Source organism: Tiliqua scincoides, chromosome 3, assembly GCF_035046505.1.
Source record: "Tiliqua scincoides isolate rTilSci1 chromosome 3, rTilSci1.hap2, whole genome shotgun sequence".
NCBI lineage: Eukaryota > Metazoa > Chordata > Lepidosauria > Squamata > Scincidae > Tiliqua > Tiliqua scincoides.
Window position 1 is genome coordinate 158,222,631 of NC_089823.1, and position 14,772 is coordinate 158,237,402.

At 42.2% G+C, this 14,772-nt stretch overlaps 1 protein-coding gene across 2 annotated transcripts in view; it reads right to left on the reverse strand.

Moving 5' to 3' along the window:
- PRKG1 (protein kinase cGMP-dependent 1) overlaps positions 1 to 14,772 on the reverse strand; it is an 837,851-nt gene that overhangs the window by 445,106 nt on the left and 377,973 nt on the right. For both annotated transcript variants that reach the window (XM_066620308.1, XM_066620307.1), the window contains exon 3: positions 9,989 to 10,102. In XM_066620308.1, coding sequence (XP_066476405.1) covers positions 9,989 to 10,102 — 114 coding nt within the window. The remainder of the gene's footprint in view (positions 1 to 9,988; positions 10,103 to 14,772) is intronic.

Genomic DNA, 14,772 nt, shown 5'->3' on the forward strand with positions numbered 1-14,772 from the left:
AACAAAGTTTGCATTCCCCTAACACTTCCATTCATTTTCTTTCTGAGGTTACTATTCATGTTAGTTTTGATCTTTAAGCGAACACATTCGCCAGTTCCTATGATCCATAGACAATAGGCCCAGATGTTCTATAAATTTTAATTTGACCTCCCAAGTCAACCTGCTTTCTTTCATTCTGCTTTTTCTCATCTAAGATCTCAATGCTTAGCTGCAAGCACTTTGTGACAATGACATGGGAAGCAGAGGGCTTGACATCATGAAAAATTCTGAAACTGATGCCACGTTGACAAAAAATTTGTAGACATAAATGACTATATCAGCTTTCATTTAAAAAGTTGTTTCCTTCGGAAGAACCAGTCATTATGAAGACATCATTCCTTCCTTTGAGAAGCAGAATTTTCAGTGGAAGGAAGAATAAGGTGTTTTTACTCATAAGCTTTGTCATTGATGACTGTATACAATCAAAGGAAGTAGTTTAGATGAAAAATTTATGATATGTAAAATCATTTGATGCAAACCAGAAGTGGGTCCCAATTGTATCAGGGACCGGTTTGGAAACTGTTGCATTATAAGACAGGTAGAGCAGCAGCTTGCCATGTTCCATGTCTCTTCCTTCTTCCTAGTGGCATCCAATACAAGTAAAAATGGGGGTACCACTTAAAAGTTTGGGAAAAAGTGGAAGATGAGGAACCCTCATCAGGTGCTAGGAAAACAGTTTACTGTAGTAAGTTGAATGTGTTTCAGGTATGCAAGACTAGATGAGGCATCACTTCGGCCCAGTTCAGATATAATAATGAATTGTGGTATTAGTTATGTCTGAATCAAGTTATAGTGAAATAATAAAAAAGGCAGTCTCCAAAAAAAGTTTCATGTCTGAAACATGTTGGCTGGCCACAATAAACTATTTTGAGGGCTTTATAAACTGTATCAAGGGCTTCTATATTCTTCCCCCCACCATCTAACACCACACAACAGATGAGGAAATATCATTGCACTTTATCAGTAGTTCCCAAACCATGCGCCACAGTAACTGATGGCATTGCAGTGAACTCACAGGGACACTTCAGGATGTCCCCAGTGGCTTCTTCCTGGCTTTCCCAGGTGCTGCCATCTTAGATAGTGTGAGAGCTCACAAGAAGTGCACAAGACCGCAACATCTTACATGATCCAAAATGGCAGGGCTCATCTTCCTGGCTATCTTGGTGCACTGTCTTCCAAGTGTCACTATCTTGAATCACACAAGATCTTGCGAGAACTCACAAGTGTCCCCTTACCCTAAGGAGACTTCCAGAAGCCAAAACTCCCCTACGGGATGCAGTAGAAACCACAAGCCACTGCATTGCAGCTCAGGGAGTTGGACGGGACTGGGCCATTACTCTGTCTGATTTTTCCTGAAATATATTCTCCCACCAGTAAATCTGGGAGTCATGCTGGGAAACAAACAACAATTATCTCCATCTCTTACCCTAATCATAACTTAGTTTCTTATTAGACAGGACAACACGTTTCTAATTAGAAGGACAGCTTAGTTTCCAGACACCAGAGTAGAGAGATAATAAGTATGACAGTGCAGTTATGCAACCATTACAACCACAGATAATGGTTACATATATAATTTGTTTTCTAGACTGAGACTGTGGAATGCATGGTCTTCTGAATAATTATTTGGAAGCCTTTCAATCACAAAATTACGTGTGTTAAAAATAGATACAAATATCAAAGTTAATCACCATCTTGGATTGTTGTTTGCTGTTTAGTCAGACAGACATAAATAATTTTTTAAATTTTTTACGGCTCTTTTACGATGCCTGTCCATGCAACTTTGATTAAGATCTGAGGCTGGTCAGCTTGCCTTTCTGAGCTGTATCTGATCTCAGAACATGATTGTAACCCATGGTTACTGTCTGAAACACCTTTCCTTTGCTGCCACAGCCATCACTGCTGCTGACTACATTCACTTCCATTTTAATTTTTCCTATATGTATTGTACATATGTGCTTTAAAAACGGCAGCATTTAATAATGATGGCAAAAGCTGTTAAAAACTGTGAGGAGAGAGCAAACTCTGGTGTCCGAAACAGCAGGAGGAGAAGGTAACACAGAAAAGGAGTGACTGTCTCAAATCCAGGAAGCTTAAACCATCTGCCCACATGCACAATTCCTTCTTTTGATACCATCAACTCTCTCCTTACTGTGTTTATAGAACTAAAAGAAAGAGAAGCTGACTGGGGAAAAAATTTTGTCACTCCTGTTGTGTCCTCCTTCAATGCAGGAATGAAGCATTGCCTCACAAGCACTGGAGGAATGCTTTCTTGACTGGAATGGAATCAATGAGAGCCCAATACTGTGCTTGGCAGCACTGCTTCATGCCGCTGAGCACTGTTGCAAATGTGCCATAAGGTATGTTTGCGAGCCGCACCACCAGGCTCCCACTCGCGCTAGCCCAGCGCCGGCTGGTGCTGGGCTAGCGTGGGCGGTCGCCCAGCCTCCATGGAGACTGCTGAGCCACGGCACGGTAAGCGGGGACGGGGACGGGAAGAGGCAATCCGGGAACAGGGGAGCCAGCGGGGGAGAGGGCGGGGGGAGGTGTGATGAAAATCCCCTTCTCCCGAGGCACCTCCCATGGTAGCCCGGGGCGTGCAGGATCCAGCGGCAGCTGTTCTCAGTGCTGCCGAGCCTGGGCAGCTCAGAATTGGGCTGTGAGTCAGCTAAGGGATCTGGCCCAACTAGTGAGAAAGGCCCACGAACGACTTGTCAGTTGTAAAAGAGCATTCAGGCTCATCTTCTCTAGTACAGTAACATCAATGCTTAGAAAAGGTAAACAGAAGTAAATAAAGAACAATGGTGCAGAAAGTCCACCATACCCCCATAACAACCATAAGGAAATGGTTTCTAATTAGGAAATGGTTGCAAAAGGCAATGGTTGCATTTGCAGTGCAGACTGTTCTATTGTTTAGAAAACCAGTTTACCGAAATAAAAGCTACTTATAGAAATACATAGTAATTCTCAAAGTCATATAGATCGTTGCCAATTTTTGTCATGTCTCTTGTTGGATCTGACAGCAGAAAATTATTGTGAGTAATGATTGTCGGACTTTTTCAGTGAGACTGTTATTAACAAGAAAAGAATTAATCCCTTATTCTTCAAAGACCAATGATGGCCTTTCAGTGATATTTTTCTTCACAGTCACTTATGCTGAATATGACCGAGAGGCCCGTCACTGAATGCAAACAAATGGAGATGTCAAGTGTAAACAAAAAAATACAAAAGGGAGCTTTTGACTTTCCCCACAGTAGAACACTTTGTATTCTGTTTAGGCAGTTAACAGTTCAATCCTATCCTTCCTGGCACCCAGAGGATCAGTGCCACCAAAATGGCAACTGCTGTATCCTGGGGTGCTGGGAAACCACCAGAAGTCTCCTTGGGGGAAGGGGATATCCGTCCCCTTTCCCTGAGGAAAACCCCAGGCCCTGCAATAGGGCTTCTCACCTCTGTGCCAGCTATTTTTCCGGCACAGACTTAACCTCTGTTTTGGGCTTTAAAGCCTGACACAGAGGATAAGATTTGGCGGAGGAAGCCTCCCCCCACCCCTCCAAATCCCACCCTCTCCCACCCCAGAAGGCATCACCACCATTCAACAGCCCCACTTACCTCTAGGCAGCTGGATAGCATCATCCACTTGGTGCTGGCCCAGCACCAAGGTGCCATAAATGTGCCATAAATGAGGGTGGCATAAATGTGATTTATGGCACGTTTACGACACCCAGTGTTGGAGCTCAGCGCTGGCACTATAGCCCTTTAGGATTGGGCCCTTAGTTTCCTTTTGGACTCATGATCTTTAGGAAAAGAAAAAGCCTTATTACAACAGTTACGTTTACAGGTCACTCTTTGCTTACAACAAGATAAAAAGTAGGAAGGCATGCAAAACCAGAATACACATGTAAGTAGCAGCCTGAATATAAACCTTTGCTGATATGAATCCACGCCTTTACAAATTCAGCATATACCCACACAAGAAATACAAGCAATGATTTGAAGCATCAATATCTAGTGCCTTCTGAACTACTGGATGCCAAAAGCAAGAAACTTTCTTAGGTGTGATGACCTTTAAAACTCAAACATCAGTCAGGGAATGAATGCCTTTGGGACAAAAACATTGGATTACTCAAATTCTAAATGTCATTACAATATTTTTCAGGCAGTGTGTTTAGTACCATTATCAACAAGCCAACATTTGAGATGCACCTCTATCCAGAACTTGTTTTCTACACAACATGCACCAATTCCCAATGATGTGCCTAATCTCCGCAGGATTCCACGTACAACACCAATCATGAGTTTTGATTTCTTTTCCCACGGGGGTACCACTGCAGATTTCAGCAGAACAGAGATCTTGGCATGCAGAGAGTTAGGTCAGAAGGCTTGAGCACATTCAATGTAAAAATGCAACAGTTTGTTTTGCACGCATTTGTCATGGTCTCAAAATAAGTGAACAATATGCAACACAGTCACAACTTTTTTGAACAAAAGGATTTCTTCCCCCCCTCAAATCTAGCACAGAGACTCATTTTATATGTTTATAATATAGTCCATTACTAGAACCAGGGAGCAAAATACAGTTGTTTGTAAAGAATAAACACATGCGGTTTGAAACAAGAATGGTGGGAAATGATTCTCTGTCCTCTGATCACTCAAAGTGGTACCCCAGCTTCCCCAACCCAAATCCTTGGTTTATGGGGGGCTTTCCATGATCACTTTCAAGAAGACTGGAAGCCCAAAGATGTTCAGATCAATGGAATAGATGGCCCCCATACCTGAGAAGAAGGGAAAATTTACTTTCTAGAAGTGAACTAAAATGGCTGTTCATGAAAGTTGTTGCAAGCTCCTTGGATTTTAACATAAACTTGGTGGATCACAGCAAAAGTTCAGCCCAGCATCCTATCACCCACAGTGACTAATCAGATGCATCTGTGACTCCTACAAGCAGGGCAAGAAACCAAGGGCTATGACTATAGCTACTGCCTCTGGACTTGAGCATTCTCTGTGGTCATCATAACTAGCAGCTATTAATATACCCCTGCACCATTAATTTATCTAAGTCTTCCTAAAGCCATCGAAGCTAGTAGCTCTCATCACCTCTTGTGACAGTGCATTCAGACTTGGGTGAAGTAATTTCTTTTATCTGTCCGGAACAGTCCACTAATCTATTTCCCTGGATGACCAAGTTTTAGTGTCATAAGAGAGAAAATGGTCACAATTTTATAATCCTCTATATACCCTTCTTAGAGTTCTATTCTATCCATTTCCTCCGCCGATGCAGTGGCGTCAAAAAGATTACTGCGGCCTCCTTGTTGGGGGGGGGGGTTGCAGAGGTCTCCTCTGGGTAAGGTAACATTTGTTCCCTTACCTCCAGATAAGTCTCAGCAGCATGAAAGCAACTACTCAGACAAGTACTAGAAAATATGCTGGCGCAGGTCCACATAGACCCATGCCACAGTATCAGACCAGAAAGGGGGATAGGATTTGGTGGCCATTGCTGCCTCCAAACCCACCCTCTTCACAGAACGTATCCACCCTACCCCTACCCCATTGCCATCTACCCTTCCCACATCCTGTCCCGCAATCTTACCTGTGTTGGTGTATATGTTGGTGTATATCTGGCATGCACAGGAAGACTTCGGTCTTCCCACAGGCATTCTGGCAGCGCACAAGTCTGTGCACTGCTGGAAACACTTTCATGACTGCCAGGCAGTTAAGTGCTGGTGAAATGCTAGTTCTTCCAGCACCAAAAGCCCATAGGATTGGGCTATTAGTCTCCTTTTTTCTAAACGAAGGTGCATCAAGTGGTCTAGCCTTTCATCCTAATGAAGGTACTCCAGTGCCCTGATAACACAGGCCAACACACATTTTGCTTCTTTAAATGTTACACCAATTCCAGGGTATATTTGGGGTGCTGATTCCAAAAATGGCATCCATTTTGTCCTATCACATCTAGTTTTGGAGACACGACATAGCCTCTTTCGTGAATGGTTCAAGCAGCTTCCTCATGAGGAAGCCTATGGCTTCCTCATGAGGAAGCTGCTTGAACCATTCACGAAAGAGGCTATGCCGTGTCTCCAAAACTAGACATGATAGGGCAAAACGGATGCCATTTTTGGAATCAGCAACCCAAATTCATATTAAACCACCATAAAGTTTGGGAAAACTTTCTGACCCTCAATTTTGTAGGCCTGTGTAATTTTGGTTGCTTTTTTTCTACTGTTTTTCAAGATCTACAATATCCTATTTCAGGCAGGGCAACCTAAATTTTGCATGCTCTTTTCAAGGGTGGTCACACCATAGGTTTATATAAGGGCAATATAGCATTGGCAGTTTGATTTTCTGCTGTTTTCCTCATGACTCCCATCATGGAATTTGCATTTTTTTCAACCTCTGCACAGTGAGTTGAAATTTTCATTGTACTAATCACCATGATATCTTTCTTATACAAAGTTACCTCCAGCTCAGACCTCATCAGTGTGTATGTGCGGTTAGAATGACATGCCCTAATGTGCATTAATTTAAACTTAACTTACACTGAATCTTATTTGCCATTTTTGCTGTTTTGTTTGAAGAATCATTTTGGAGATTTTTCACAACCATTTTTGTTTTCATCACCTTGAATAATGAGATCTTATCTGCAGGCTTGGTCATCCCACTGCTCATTCTTGTGTGCAGATCATTTATAAAACAAATTAAAAAGCATTTGATCCAATACAGTTCCTTTGGGGGAGGCTTCTTGCTTTCCTTCATTGTGAACAACTATAGAACAACTATTAAAATATTAAATATATAAATTGTATAATCCACTAAACAGTGAATAAATAGGCCCTGCTTCTTGTTTTCCTCCCAGCTGCCAAAGGGTTGTGAAAACATATGAACATTGTGCTTGTTCAGTAAGACTAATAGAGAAGGCCACTGATGAACTTGGCAGTTCTAAAGTCTCAGGTTTGTGACTGAAAAAATCCAGCTCTTTACAATGCCATTTTTAAGTGCTCTGAAGATACCATTTGGAGTGAAGTCTTCCTGGAAGATCGTAACAGGAGCAGCAGTTTGAGCTTATACAGGTAAAACCATTAGAAATGTCAGAAACTTATCTTTTTTCCCCAACTCAAGAAACCACAAGTGTTCAGGCTTCATTTTCAAAAGAAAATGATTCTGAATGAGATTACATTCCATCTGCTGGAAGAGGTGTGCAGCTAGAGAGTCCTCCTGGATCCACAGCTGCTCCTGGATCACCAGGTGGTGGCGGTGGCCAAGGGCTTTTGCCCAGCTTTGGCTGGTGCAGCAGCTATGTCCATACCTGAGTCATCTGTTAAACCTGGCCACTGTGCTCCAAACCCTGGTGACATCTCAGCTAGAATACTGTAATATGACCTATGTGGGGCTGCCAGTGGAGGCTATCTGGAAACTGCAGTTAGTGCAGAATGTGGCTGTTGATGGGGGTTGCTGGGTTTTGGCAGTTCAAATTTATTGGGCTTCTACTTCCGCAGCTGCACTGGTTGCCTTTTCATTTCCAGGCACATTTCAAGGTGTTAGTTTTAACCTTTAAAGCACTTTATGGATTGGGGCCTGGGTATCCATAGGGCCACTTTCTTCTGTACATTCTGGTCTGCCCCTAAGATCACCAAAGAAGGCCTTCTTATAAGTGCCACCGCATCGGAGATAAAGGGCTGGGAGTAAAGAACAGAGCCTTCTTTGCGGTGGAACCACAGTTTTGGAACTCGTCTTATTATTTAAGAATTGCCTCCTCTTTAGAGGTATTCCAGTGGGGGTTAAAGATCTTTTTATTTAGAATAACATTTCAGTGTTGAAGGTGGGTGGGTTGGAGGATTGTTATTGGATACTCTGTTCTTACTGCTGTTTTTAGTGGTTAGTATTAGTGTTGGTTTCATTGCTTTTGATATATTTTATATTCTTCTTATATTGCTGCTGATTTTTACATTTTATGTGCTGTGTATTCCACCATCTGCTGGATTGTGCTATTGCTGTGGGCGTTATTTTATTGAATGTATTTTGTTTTTTGCTTTGTATTTTAATCTTAGTATATTATTGTTGCATTTTTGTATGTGTATTATCAATATTGTTAGCTCACTGAAATCCACTGAGGAAAGGCAAGGTAGATGTCTTTTAAATAAATATCAAGATCATTGTTGTCTGGATGTCATCATTCCTGCCAACATCTGCCTTTCCAGAATTGCAGCAAGTAAGCTGAGCTATCTTACAACCAGAAGAAAAAACAGATGTTCCAATCAGAGTTTCAGAGGCAACAGTAATAACTTACTTTTATTAGTCAATAATGTTTCTTAAATAGCTCTCTGCACTTCAAGGAACTGAATGTGTTTATCTAGATCTAGCTGAAATGGCTCCAAATGCTAACTAGTGACCTCCCCTGTCACATCGCTTTTGGAAGGAATATAAAGCTAATTACAGTCACGACTGTCATTCATTTATTTATGCATTAATGAGCTGGAGATATTACATTGAAGTCACTTGTTAGCATTCTAAATGGCATTATGCACAAAGCCACTGCCTACAAAAGAAGATGCATAATTGCCTGTAATTTAAAACACCCATGGAAAGAAACACAACAACTAGTAAATACTGCCTGTTTCTCTCCTTGAAACGTCTCTTTTCAGGATACAGTAGTTCACCACCACCCCAGATTAATGAGGAAAGAATGATACTATTAAAATCAGACATAAAACATCTCAGGAAGAAGGTGCATACGAAGGGACACTGTGTGAAAAATAATAGCATGGGTTAGCAGTACATGTGAATGGTTTGTATTCAATTTGCAATACAAATTGCCTAAGCTTAGCCTAAGCTAAGTAGAAAGGAAGAGCATGTAAAAGTGAACAACGAGATCAAAAATGCACAGCCACCCAACTGTTTTTCCAGCAATACATTATCTTTTATTTGCCACCAATGCCTTTATGTCACCTGCTATAGCAATAGATACATCACAAAACTCACATTTGTCCTATTTTATGTAGGAACAGTAACAGTTTCAACTACACAGATGTTGGAGGATCTTGAGTGAAGAAAAAATAATTACATACAAAGCTCTTTGATAACAAACACAATTTCTAAAATGCCTTCAGTAAAACGTTGTTTCTTCCAGCATGTACTCACTACTTTGTATGTGGAATACTCCCAATGATACACAAGGCAAGGAGTTGAGACTGAATGGCACTCAGCTTTAATAAGAGTAAATGTAACTACCCTGCAGCAGGTCCTCTCTCTCCTCACAGTCCACCCCACTTCGTGTGGGCTCAACCTACAGAGTACCACCTTTTGGGTATTTCCACTGACTCAAAGCTGTTGATCGTCTGCGGATAATCCGGTTTATCTGCCCCTTGTAAGGAGTTAAACAACCTCTGAATCGCATCACCCTCCCCCAAGACAAGAAGCCTTCAAAGTTGACTTGGCATGCATCCCCAAGCTGAGGAGCCTCTGGAGACTGTTCCTGGGCATCCTCTGACTAATCCACTTGCTTCAGGATACACACCCTTTCCTTAATCCTGACCCGAGCTATACTTCGAGCTTTGATCAACTCACGAATAAACTACAATTATCCAACAAACTGGGGAAGGCAAAAACAAACAAAATGTATTACATGCCAGTCAGATTCAGAGCAAAAAATTCCAACCCAGTCCCCGAAAAAGCAGCCAGCTAACCTCAGGGAACTCTCAAGGGCTGGTGGGAGGGATCACCCTTCTAAGTGAACAACACATTGGTTCACACAAGAGGAAAAGCCTTCACAGCTCCTAGGGCTCCCTTCACAACTTGGAAGAAATAAATATGATTGATGAGTTTACAAAACAGGAGTATTTTAACACACAGGAGCGCTTCATGAACAATAATGAACCATAGTGTTCAAATGAACCAGACCAAATATCAGTATCTGTCAACATTACTTCAAAAATAAACTCCGATATAACCTTACTTTTGACGGTGGCTGTCCGGGTACAGTTGTAAAGAATAGCGAGTTCCCCAAATACTTTGCCAGGTCCCATGGTGCACAGTTTTACACCTTCCTTTGTCACCTCAACCTTTCCATCTGTGGAAAAAGAACACAATTTTATATCACAAATTTTCCAACATATTTTGATTTTTTTTCTTGAAACAAGAGCATGAATTCCTAACACAGAACACAGTGCTGAAAAGATATCAACTTCGCAACAATGTCAAGCTTCAGTGTGAATTTTGTCTCCTTCATTTTATATCTTCCCAGCCTACGTGGAGGAATGCTCCCTCCAAGAATAATTTGCCCACCCATCATTCTTAATATCCCTTTCTAAGAGATAAGCTCCAAATTATATATGACTTAACAAGGACAGGCTATGAGATCAGGGTAATTGGAAGATTGTTATTATTCTGTTTATATAAATATATTAATATTTAAAAAATATATTAATATTTATATAAAAAGAATATAAACTAAAATAAATATATATTATTCTGCTTTTCCACCTCTTGCGGAGGTGCCTAAGTGGCAAATAAAAACAAACCACACAATAAAGCACCATCCTTCCTTTCTTTATGAAGAAAATACTTGAAAAGTCCTAAATGTTACACCAGCTGGAAGTCAAACAATCAAAGTAGAGACACTGTAGGGCTGTTTATGCCACCATGTAGTATTATGTGTGTGGATGTCCACATGCTCTCCTGTCCACCACTTCCCTTCCCCCCCCCACACACACTTTCTCTGCTCCAACCCCTAACCAACCCCATCTTCCTTTTCTAATCCAGTGATTGGGAGGGGTGGATGCTGGCATTTGACATGTCAGGCAGTAGGAGGTCTTGGGCCAGCCCTGTGTGGGACCTATGTCCTGAAATAACAGAATTTCCATATATGCAATGGAGGCAAGGGGGCAAGTGGAAGAGAGCACTTCTCACCACTGACTGTTTCAGCTGGCCTTGCAGATGGACCAGCCGTAGTCCATGCAAAGTGCCACTAAAATTAACAACGTATGAATTTTTGAAGCAAAATTTAAAGCTCCTACTGGGTAAAACATTTAAGGCAGGGGTGCTCACACTTTTTCGGCTCGAGAGCTACTTTGAAACCCAGCAAGGCCAGGAGATCTACCAGAGTTTTTTTTACAATGTTCACGCCATCATAACACATAACATTTCTGTGTACAATGTATGTTGAGCCCTACCTTGAGCCCCACTGAGTATAACAGGACGTACTCCTGAGTAGACATGCCTAGGATTAGGCTGTGAGGCTGCAATCCTAGCCACACTTACCTGGGAGTAAGCCCCATTGAGTACAATGGGCCTTACTCCCGGCGTTTCCTCCCAGAGGCACCTGAAGGGGGGGGTCGGCACTCCGCAATCTACTCATTTTGCCTCACGATCTACTGGTAGATCGCGATCCACCTATTGAGCACCCCTGATTTAAGGAATGCTAGCCATTTTGATAAGGTTTATTTTTTTAAAGGGTGGAGTGGGAGGTGCACGCCTTTCCAAGTTGACACTGAGTTTTGCCAAAAGACTGAACTGAAATACTGAGGCTAATTTAGAGACACCTAAAAAACATCTGATTTTTTTTTTTAACTGAAAGCAAAAAGAGTTTCACTAAAAGTAGTAAAATATACTTCCCATCACAGGGAAGTTCCCATCACTTCCCATATCTGATGAGAGGCGCAATGCTAACTTGCGCTGGAACAGGCTTGCAATGTATTCAGCGCAGGATTGTGGCCAGCAGCAGCTTAGCCAGAGGCAAGGGGAAACTCTTCCCCTTACCCCTGGGTAAAGGCTGCTGGCCTCAATGGGTCTCCTCGGACTTGCACCACCTCCTAAGGTGGCACAAGTCTGAGGAGAGTGGAGCAACTTGAAGTTGCTCCATACTCCCCAGGGATGGAGGTTGGGATCTGGCATAACTGCCGGATCCCAGCCCCGCCTCCCTCTCCTTGTCTGCCCACCCCCAGGGCCACCCATCGCTCTCCCTCCCATGCCCAGGAACGCCTCCCTTCCTTCTCCTCCCCACCCCACCCACGCCTACCTTTTCCACTTGTGTCGGTGCAGGCAGGCCGACAAAAGTGGCGGAGGGGAAGCTGGCACGGAGGCTTCTGTCAGCCTACGCAGGCCGGCACTTCTCAGAGCGCTGGCCTGGCTTACCCTCAAGGAGGCACAAACGTGCTTTAAGGCATGTTTGCAACCCACCCAGGCCAGCCCAAGGGACTTGGGCCGGCCAAACTCAAGGTTTTAGATTGCGCCCTAGATATACTAGATTTCTAGCTAGGAGACATGATACTGGGACGGATCACCTTAATTTTTTGTTTGTTTGTCAAGAAGTTGGTTTTTGCTAATGCTCTGGAAACAGAGATTTCTAACCAATTGTTTTTGCAAACACCCTGCATAGTGAAGGCTGCTGGACCCTTGCTCCTTGTCTCAGTCCTGTTTGCTCTGATTCAATACAAGTCCCAATCGCTGAAAGTCCTACTTAACATGGGGGAAAGAGAAGCACATATTTTCTTTAGAATAAAAGGGGAAACAAGCTAAAGGCTGTTATGTGTTTTGGCGAGAACATGTGGTAGACTTAGAACATTGAGTCCATCCAATTAAAAATAAAATAACATTCTCAGCTGAATTTGGGTTTCTCCAGTAAATCGAGCTATAAACTAAAGAGACCCATCACAATGTTCTCATTTATTGTGAGGACTCCCCCTCCTAATTAAGTGGTCATTTTCTCTTTCCTGTGAACAGGGAGATGAAAAAGAGATTAATTTGAATCTAAGAATGTCAACCGCCCTGTAATTTCTGTAATGGCCAATAATCTAGTGGTTTATTGCTAGCTTTCACTTTTGCTCCATATAATTAATAGAGTTTATGAAACCAAAATCTTCTTGAGGCCATTTTTATTCTGAGGCACTTTCAGCAATGCATCAGAAAGGAACTTGACCTACCTTCCTAAGTTTCAGAGTTTGTTGCTGTCTCCACTTTAGAATATATGCTGTCTCCACTGATGAATATACACTGTCTTCATTTAGATGAAGGGCCCAATCCTATGGGCCCTTAGTGCTGGTGCTGAGCTCCAGTACATTTATGGTACTGTGGGAGGAGGGAGTGCCAACATCAATGTCGCCTGGAGCAAGGTAAGAGTGCTGGGTGACAGTGCGAGTGTGAGGTATTCCAGGGTGGGGGAAAAGTGAAGCAGGGGATGGAATCAGACCAGGACGGGGGTAGGACTGGAAGAGGCCTCCTCCACCAGATCCTAACCTCTGTGTTGGGCTGAAAAATGGCTGGCGCAGATGTGAGAAGCCCCACTGTGGAGCTTGGGGCTTTCCTTGAGGGAAGAGGATTAAAGTCCCCTGAGAAGACCTCTGGCTGCTTCCTAGGTCCCATGGGATACAGCAGTCACCTTTGTGGCACCTCTGTTCTTCTAGGTGCTGGGAGCCATAGGATTGGTCTGCAAATGTTGCAATTCTAAAATGGGTACACACAATCTGTAACTCACAAAACTAAATGAAGTCCATTAGTCATACATCATTGATGAATGACAACTGCCACCCTCAATTTTTAAAACACAACCCACTCTCTCTTCATTCACTGAAATTAAGGGAGACACAAGAAAACACTTCCTGAAATAACTTTACTTTGGAGTTTCTTCAGCTGTATAAAGAGCCCCTTTAAATTTACTTTCTTCCATAGTATTATCCTCTTTTGATATCTCTTTTATGTTGAAACAAACGTTTGGAAGTCCACTATCTTTCAGAGACATTAGTAAGAAATGAATTCACTTACAGAGAGCTACATGACGTAATCTCTACAGCCTGAAGGTTTTGAGAGGTAACAATTTCTGAATTTCAGCCCCAAAGCTATATTATGATACACAAAGCTGAGATTTACTCTTATAAAGTCTAGAGGGGGAAAGGATTTAGAATTTATAAAAGAAACAGGAGAACTGAGCCTCAAAATCTGCAAGTAGCTGCTTGGAGGCATACGACAGAGGATTGACAGTGTCTGGGGGGAAACAGACACACACACACACACAATATAGTTTTGCTAGTGAAAAATTCTAGAGCTAACTTCAGATGAGAGGATTTGGCAAGCCAACAAGAGAAATGAACAAAAAAAGCAGTTTGGGGACACCAAAAATGACCAGGAGACCTTTGAACAGCTACATCATTCAATAATTACTAAATTAAAATGAGGAACTGAATACAAAACACCACCTGAAGTATATATATATATTTTTTCCCCCCAGTATGAAGTGCTGATGTGATTTGAGACTCAAAGGGTGTGCTGTGTATCAACACAGGGGTGTTTCAGAGATCATACTGCACTGAAGCACAAGTTATAAAACATAGTTGCTGTCCTATAAACCAGATAGGTAAACCTGAGTTCTCAAACTCTATTCTGAAGGAGACTGGCCAAATGGTACATGAAGGAAAATGTTAAAAAATGTTGTTTGAGGCATCTTCATTACACTATGTTCTGTGACACAGAATAACCCCTGCAATTCTTGCTTTCATCATCTTTCTTGGATGTTATCATCATTATTAAGAAGTCTATGAAAACATAAGAGCGAGAAAAAGTACTTTACAAGTCTTAAACACTGCAAGATTCCTGAGAAACCTGCCAGCAATGATGGCATACAGCAGGAGCTTCATCTATAAAATAGTGATTCTGCAGGCTTTTAAATTCCACAACTTCATCCTTGTCAGTATGGCTGACAGCTGGAGATATTAAACACGTGCACTTCAAAAGCATGGAACATGTAAA